The sequence below is a fragment of the Stegodyphus dumicola genome, chromosome 3, assembly GCF_044657685.1.
Source record: "Stegodyphus dumicola isolate Sdum_Otavi_A_Nest chromosome 3, ASM4465768v1".
Lineage (NCBI taxonomy): Eukaryota > Metazoa > Arthropoda > Arachnida > Araneae > Eresidae > Stegodyphus > Stegodyphus dumicola.
The window spans coordinates 62,443,874-62,452,879 of NC_140770.1; the positions used below are offsets into that span (position 1 = coordinate 62,443,874).

A 9,006-nucleotide genomic window follows, 5' to 3' on the forward strand; every position below is an offset into this window, starting at 1 on the left:
AAACACATTTTGCTATGCACCTTCAAAGCAAAACCGATTTCAGAATGTTGCCATTTAGAAAATTATAAGATTTTTATTTTCATATTTAGTCAGCCCGTTATTGAATAACAAACTATGCAATTTCAATGCAATAAACGCTCTTTGAAGAATTTAAATATTTATTTTCCTTTTGAAATTAGACATTTAATTTCTATAATTGAAAATGCATTTAATTTATAAAACGGCAAACTTACAAATTTAATGAATATTTGTAGCTCTTTGTTGTCACTAAAAATGTTTCTAATGTCATGTATTTAGTATTTCACATAAATTCATTTCAATGATTTCTATATTTTTAAATTTTTTAATAGTAAAATTTTCTCTAAGGTGTTAGTCTTAATCTGAAAATTTCAGATTGCGATTTTTTTACTTCCTTGTACGAAGTAAAAAGGAAGTATTGTAATCGCGAAAAGTTTCAGGCAGCATATTTCAACGAAAATATACGTTTTGACCGCTATCGAATGCAATTTAACGATGTTTTTGCGTGATATCTGTACGTAAGAACAGAATAAAAGACTCCTTTCCCCCAAAAAATTTATAAAACTGCTTTAAAATGAATTCTGAAGAGAATTTTTCTTGGCGTCTGTACGAACGTATGTACATACGTACGTATCTCCCACAACTCAAAAACGAGTAGCCTCAGAACGTTGAAATTTTGTATATAGGACTGCTATAACATGTAGATGTATATAGGACTGCTATAACATGTAGATGTGCACCTCGTATTTTGGTTGCAATCGGCCGCCCCAAACGTATATAAATATATTTATATATATATCCACTCTACTATCCGGCTCAGTGATCTCAGTTTCTTTACTCTTATATGTTTATAAATTGTACATTTTTTGCTTTAATAATGATTGAATTGTGTTATTCTTATCTTCCGGTTAAGGTTTTTATGCTTTTAGTAAATCTGTATGCAATATGCTTAGAATTATCAACAATTTTAAAGCTGTTTAAGTGCCGCTAAGCCTAATAATTTTTTGGTGGCGGCCATTGCTTGTTTACATTTGAAACAGGAGACTAGCGGATTTGTTGCCAATCTAGAGAAACTTAGCTTCGCAACAACAAAGATAATACCTTCATTTATTATTGCGAATTAAATCATGCTTAATCCTTTCTGGAATTTTTCGAGGAAATAAGTGTTTAAGATTAACTTCTTAGTTTTTAATACAAATATTTTTGAGTTTTTATGTATTTTTGCCTTCTCAGGAAGTGAGAACTGAATTAATTGAATGAGAAATACTCAATCGTCTGTCAAAAACTGTTTCTTTTTTGTTTTGTTTGCTTAATTTCTTTTATACATCGTTCTATCTTTATTATAGTATTTGAATATAACATGTGGCAACAAATTTTGTGCATTCTGAGTTATAATATGAACGAAATATACTAATAATACTGTTAAGTGAACCTAGCGCCAGAGTGTCGCTAGGTAAAGAATGCATTTATTCAATTGTGGTTTATACGCTGTCGGCGGAGTAGATTTAATTCAATACAATAAGTTTAAATGAAATGCAAGAAAAAATGCGTATAATTTAATATTCCGTACAAGGCAGTCATGTGGTGTACACATCAGATTTTTTATTGAAAAAAACTTAATGCACCCTACTGCTTAACAGCAACAGAAAAGAAAGTTTTTTTAGCTTTTAGCTAGCCGATTTTAGCCGATGCATGAGCACCATGGATATGAATGTTTTAAACATAATGTGCTGTTATGTAATTAATTATAGCATACATTATTTTAACTCATTACGAATTTTGAAGAGCTATGAAGTTTTAAATTAATATTTTAATTAACATGGTTAGTTTTAATTAATATTAATTAAAAACAAAATTAATTAGGCATGTTATTTTATTTATGTTTCCTCAAATTAAATGAAAATTTATTTTTCAATGTTAAATTTTATCGCCAGTAATAAGTAATAAATTTATTTTTGCATCTTAAAACGCATTAATATTATGATATGATTGTTCAAATATTTTTTCAGGTAATTTTCAAAATCAAAGGTACTTCAATTAATTAAAAAAAATCTATGCATATACCTATCACAAACATAGACATAACAAAATCTACTATACGTGATTCTTTATTTTAACAGAACAACAAACTTTTTTTTTTTTTTTTTTTTTTTTTTGACTGTTTCAATTTTTTTTTTTTTTTTTTTTTTTTTTTTTCCCATTCATCCTTGAGAAGTCAGATTTAAAGTCTCGAGAAAACGGCAGCAAACTAACTCTGCCAAGAATGTTCTCACCGGAGCATGCCAAGAACAACTTTTGTTCGTTTTTACACCCTTTCGCATCAGATAAGACCGAAAACTGCGATCGTCTGAGGCACTTTTTCTTAAAAAACTTGCCGCTTCACTGTTTGTGTTACTACTACGACGCCCATCTCCACAAGCGAGCACACTACTTACTACGGTTCGTGTTATCTAAGAAGCCAACTTGTCGACTTATCGTCTGTTGGAAGACAGGCCAGGCAAACTCTCGAATCGTAAATAAATATATCCCGAAACTATTCTTTCAATTCCCTTTTTTTTTTTTTTTCAATTTTCTTTTTAAATTTCGGCTGAGTTTGTTTTTTTAACTGTCTGAACTTGATAGCAAATGTTTTCGATACGTGCTCTTTTCAACAGCGCATTTTTAAAAAGAAACCTTTATAGCTTTAAAAGTTTCTGAAATATTACAGGTTTGCTTAGTAAGAATAAAAATAAAAAATATTTATTTTAGGAAAATGCGTGTACCCTCCCTTCCAAAGTTTGTTTCTACGACAAAGAGGACATTCACTATTTTTTTTTTAGATATTTGTTTTGCGGTAAAAATAACAGAAAGATATTAATTTTACAGTAAAAATATTTTTCAAGTGTTAATTTTCTTTCAAAAACCGAATGGGGGTTGCGAAGAAGCACAAAGATAAACAGAAGAATGAAAATTCTTTTCTGATGCGGATTTCAGTACTAATCTAAGAAATTAAATTTACGATTTTTTTTCCTGCTATCATGTACGTTGAACATCAACTACATCTTCCTGGAGTAAATATTCTTCGTAAAACTGATAAGTATTATGTACATTTTAGATCTCATTTACTCTAAATTTACTTCAAAAAGGCTATATCATTCCCACCCACCCCGCTTGGTTTTTAGAAAGAAGATGCTATTTTTCATGAAAAAATGGCATTTTTAATGGCAAGAAAAATAAAATAAAAGTTTCCGTCAAATGTTAGTTCAAATTTTTTTACCATAATTAGTTATACAGATATCGTAAAATACAATACCTTTATCAAGTTTAAAAAAAAAATAGCTTATGTTTATTTAGCTCCGTCCCAGTTTTGATGAAGAACTCCCCAGCGGAGAAATCCGACGGTTTTTTTCTCCTACCCCTACCATTAACTTCTCAAGAGGACTTTCGGATTGGCAGCATTTTAAGTTATTCCACTGAAAACACATTATACGCTTACAACCATGCTTTCTCCAGGGTTCGAAAAGGGCCCAAGACCATGACCATGGTGGTACGGCAGACGGCTGTCGTACCACTATGACAACAACGTGAATGGTTTATATTGTTTAGATTATGGCAAAGGACGCACGAGGGTACCTGCCTGACGGCAGGATTGCATCCATCGAGGACCATTTTAAAGGAAACTGGTTAGTATTCACGTCACACATGTGAAAATTACCGAACTCCCAAGTAGCCAGCCTCTTCGCCCAGATTTGAACCTAGGTCGAGCTAACTATCAGTGTTAGCGGTTTTTCACACGGCTGCTGGTGTTACTAAGTTAACACGACACAGCGTGATGACACATTTTTACAGTACTTCAAAATATGTACTACAAAGGTCACCAGAGAATTTCCGAATAGTGTCTCCATTCCTCCGGCCCGTCAACTGTCATCTGTTGCCAAAGCCGCAGCACTGCAAGTAACTTTTTGCTAAATATCTTTTTAAATGCGAGAGGAATCTTTGAGAAATAAATATCCACTAAACTACGAAACAAATGTGCACCTACATAAGAAAGTAATGTAAGAATAACAGACAAGAGAACCCTTAGAAGTCAACAGATAAATTATTTACTTCAGCTTCATTCAACTGTTTGTTGAAACTAAAACGAATGTACGGAAAGAGCAATTTCGGGTATAAATGTTTTTAATTCCTTAATTCGCTTAAAATTAATGGACGATAATGAAAGACTAGATAACATATTTGAATTCACCAATTTGAAATTTATATAAAACAAGAAAAAATCGTTAGGGGAGTTGTTTCCAAATGCGGAATAATATTATTTGAACAATCAGTTTCCGAATTCCTTAAACTTATTTGGACAGAAATAAGCGAAGTTTGGAAAGAGCCTAAAAACAAGGTAGTCTAGAATGTGTAATAAGCAAAATTTTTCTGAAATCTTTCGTTCTCTTGCTCAATAATCTAATTCTTGGGATTCTAATATTTTTTAATCACCTAACCTTCCTTTTCCTCCTTTCTTACCGCAGGTTTGTTTCTTACATTCACCTTGCTCCGCATTTGGGAACAGACAAAAATAAATAACTAAATTTTACCTGCTAACTATAATATAGGGGAAGAAAGCATTTGAATTCTCAAATGCTATAAATCTCGAAAAATATTCTAGGTTCCAAAACTCGAATCTTCCCCCTTTTCTCGCCAGGCAAATCATTCAAATCATAACTTAAAAAAATCACTAAACGAATTAACACTTTATTTCAGTATTGCGTCCATTAAAAAAAAGGAACGCAAATTTTGCAATTTCAGAGACACCAGTATCCTCTCCTCATCTCAATATCTGCAAAAAACCAAAAACTTAGATCGTTACTCAAACATTTTCTGCCAAATCCTAATCCTGAAAAAATTAACATCACATTTCAAGAATTTTAATTAAATATTTAATTCATTAAATTTCTTTTGTTTTAATTAACAGTAATTTTTTAATTAATACTTTAGATAGAAACCAATTATTCATAAACGTCGATTTCAGATGTAGATTTTTAAACCTGTTTTCTTATTTATAAGATCGTGGTTTGTCCCAATGTGTAATGCGCATACGAGCCAGTCTCCCTTAAAATGCCATCCACAAAGGCATCCCTCTCCTTAGTCAGGTAGCCTCATATGCTTTATTTAAATAGCCAACTGACAAATATCCTTATGCTTATATAAGGATGTGAAAGATTTGATAACATTTTAGGATTTAAATTCGATTTTTTAAAATATTTATAATTCATTTCATCACTTATATCTCCTAATTAATGAGAAAAAAATACGCTTTCGATGAAAGACAAGGTAATGACTATCAAAACTGAAGCAGCAAGTGCAAAAACCGCGAATCATAATGTCGAAAAAGCAATTATTTTCTCGCTCTTTATTTTGCTGAAAAATCTAATTTCATCTTACATATTTCTAAAATGGAAATTTAAATTCCTTACCCTTAATTACTTTGATTATTGATTTACATAACTTACATAAATTAGTGATTTTTTCCCCAACGGATTGGCACTGCGGTTTCCCCCGGATTCAACACTCGTCACCGGTTATGTTCCGTAGGATGCACCACAGGATAGGAAGAAGCTTCCAGAATAACAATGGTTTTATCAGGTGAAAAATTATCGTCCTGTGATACTACTCGTTTTAGAAAGGGAACAGCCCCACAGGGCTTCTGAAAACCACCGCTAGGTGGAATCACTGTGCTTAATTTATAAAGGATAATTTTTTATTTGAAATTTTTTTGAAATAATTCATAATGCGCCATTTCACTGAATACCACCCTTAATTACCCCAAAAGAGTGGGCCAATATTATTACAGCAAGGGGGCAGAGAAAATGAAGAAATGTCCATATCTCTCCCGGCATCGGAACGCCAGTTTGTCGAACTTTTCTGAACTAAGCACTATAATCAGTATCCGCCATTGGCTGAAGTTTAGGTGAAAATATTTGTATGCTACCATTTATCATCTATCGACGATGAAAACATGACGAAAGGTAACGATAAAAAAACTTCATTTCTTATCTAACAATATTTATTTCTTAATTTTTTAAAAAATTAGACAAATTTAAAAGTAAAGGTTTATTAAAGAACATTATAAGAAAACAAGAAAATTATTCGAGTGAGAAAATTTTATATGTATCCACAGAACGAGTTAAGCTTTGTATTATTTCATTACTTAAGATGTTTTTGTCTTTAACTCTGGAAGCTAGTTCATCAATGGAAGAATGGCTAAGGATGCTGATTGCTCAAACTAGGTTCATCTCTGAAGGATCACACAGCTAAATGGGTTTCCTCTGATTTTTCACGTGCTTAATGTGGATACGATCCCTTTTTCTTTGGATCGATAATACCACAGAGTGATAGTAATCATCTAATTTGTTTAGAATGAAAGAAATATACATTGTTTTCTCTATCATGAATGGATTATCTAAAGCACAGAGCCTTTTGAAATTTAACCTGATTGTGAAATTAGTTGAGAACTACACCCCCTTCTATGCATTGAAAAAGATGGCATATAGGAAATCGATGAGTATTTTTCTACACATTACCTCATTTTTGTTTTAAAATAAAACCTCTTTTTGTCGGTCAATAAAATTTGTACGAATTGTTAAGCATTTTATTCTTTTAACTGCATGTCAATTAATCAGGCGAAAAATAGATTTAATGATTTTTTACAAATAAATAAATAAATAAATAAAATAAAATAAAATAAATTACATTAAAACTAAAATAGATCGACTTCATAAAAAAATTGAAATTTAAAAGCAAAATAAAAAGTTTGCTACATAAATTAAACAGATTAAAAAAACTGGCTTTATTTAATTATTTTAAAAAGTTTTAATTTTTTAATTTAATTTATATTTCATTAATTAATCGATCAATTTCTTTTAATTTTTTATTTTTAAATATTTTTAAAAGTTTAAGATGTTTTAATTTTTAAATAAGTCCGATTAGTATCTAAATATTTTTTCAGTTAAATTCTTTAAACATGAATTTGGCAACATAAAAACATTTTGGTTTTTCTTTAAATACTCTCCATGTTTTACACGTATAGTATATCTCTATAATATAATGAAAGACTAAAATTTCTAAAATAAATTCTTGTGGTCAAAGGGTTAAGTTATAAAGGGTTAAGTATAAGAGGGCTTTTGAGCCTTTGGTTTATTTCGTTATAGCAAAGCACTCGAAGGCTATCTGCCTAGGGGTATGAATGCCTTCGTAAAGGGCTTTCTAAGGGTAGCTGGATCATATACATGCTACGCAGGGCGAAAACAAAGAAATCGCGCACTCAGCCAGTCCGTTCGGCGGAATTCGAACCCGAACTGAACTCAGTGTTCAGCGACGTTTCTGCTCAGCCGCTGGTGAGCCTGATTAATTAATTATGCAAAAGTAGAGATGTTTTATTGAAATATAAAATAAAGCGTCTAAAAAGAAAAAGAATGAGAAGTAATAACTTTTAGAGAGACATTAAAGCTTAAAATGAATAGTAACTCAGTAATCACTTAACTAATTAAAACTTTTGAAAAAATTTGCAAACTAAAAACAAAATGCCATAAAGCCTGAGAATTCTCTTAAACAATACAATAGTAAACAACAAAATGAAGAATAAATAACAAATATTATTCCGAACAGACACAAAATCCTATGTAAATTTACACACAACATTTAAAGGATACAAAAGTTTGATTATTACACGTTTTAAATATTTTGCAATTTTTCTATAAATAATGTAACAATATACTTCTGTAACAAACAATGTAATAATGCGATAATAGCATCTTTTACAAGCTGGGTTTCGCTATAAAGTTTTAAAAAAAAATCTTATTTTATTTCTTTCCAGCATACTAATGCTGGAAAGAAAGGAAAATTACAAATTATTACAAATGAAGTGCAAAATTTGTACAAAACTGATCAAACTTGAATTTAATCTTGTAAAATAGGAAATTATTTCTAATTAACTGAAATTCGGATGATAAAACAGCATAAATGAATCAGAGATACTACGTAGCCACGTACATGTATACATACATATATACATGAACAATGTGCGGAACTAGTTTGTACAATATAATACATACCAAAATAAATTTTTATTTATTTTAATAATTTAAAACATTAAAATTTACAGAATTTTAGTTTTTTAATTACATAAATTGAAAGAACCAAAATTTATTTTTTTCAGCATGAATACGATTTCTGCTACTAAAATTTATCAATAATATATGCAAGTTTCTGAAACTTAGAAATAATGTACTCAAAATAGAAGTGCATTAATACGCCTCTGAAATTTCTAAATATGAAAACTCTGATGGCATGATACTAATTAATATTAATAACCTTCCTATATGTTGGTCATGAATAAAGATAAGTTCCAGTACCTGCCGCCCAGTAGTGACGAGGACCAGACAAGCCAGATACAGAGCTCCAAACATAGGTACCTGCATTATTGACAGACTGCTGCCGATTTGACACAGCCAGCGTGTCTCTCGGAGTTCTCACTCACTCAAAAGAGCGCCAAAAGACACTTTTGGCGTAAAATAACAAAAAATACTTTACAACGCGTTCTCGATTGGCTGCAGTGGAAGCCGGCGTTCGTCTGCTGAGAGTTGAATGAGTTATGGCAGACAGATGGCACAACGCCTCTTGCGGCACACCTGCTGCGATTTTAATTCAGCGATGAAGACTTTTTGATCGCGCTTACCTTAAAAACAAGAGAAAAATTAATTTTACTCTTTTCTTTTTTCTCTCAAGCTGAGTGGCAACGATGCATTAAAGTATCTATACTTTCGCTGCGGGAAGCAAACCTGGTACTATATACAGCAAGGCACAAAATTGAAAAACTGGAATTCTCCACCCGAGTCTTGATATTTGAATTAAAAAAAAAATTCTGCAGGTTTCAGATTTTAAATTACGTCCAAAGGGGCTTTTTTTTAACGTTTTGTGTGTTACCTTTATATATTAACTATCATGTTCTTTACACTTAAA

General features: G+C 31.1%; 1 protein-coding gene across 2 annotated transcripts in view; it reads right to left on the reverse strand.

The window, feature by feature from the left end:
• The window catches only part of LOC118184121 (A disintegrin and metalloproteinase with thrombospondin motifs 16-like), a 132,324-nt gene extending 123,779 nt beyond the window's left edge, over positions 1-8,545 (reverse strand). For both annotated transcript variants that reach the window (XM_035353771.2, XM_035353773.2), the window contains exon 1: positions 8,400-8,545. In XM_035353771.2, the coding sequence (XP_035209662.1) occupies positions 8,400-8,465 (66 nt within the window). In that variant the 5' untranslated portion in view covers positions 8,466-8,545. The remainder of the gene's footprint in view (positions 1-8,399) is intronic.
• Positions 8,546-9,006: the final 461 nt, after the last annotated feature.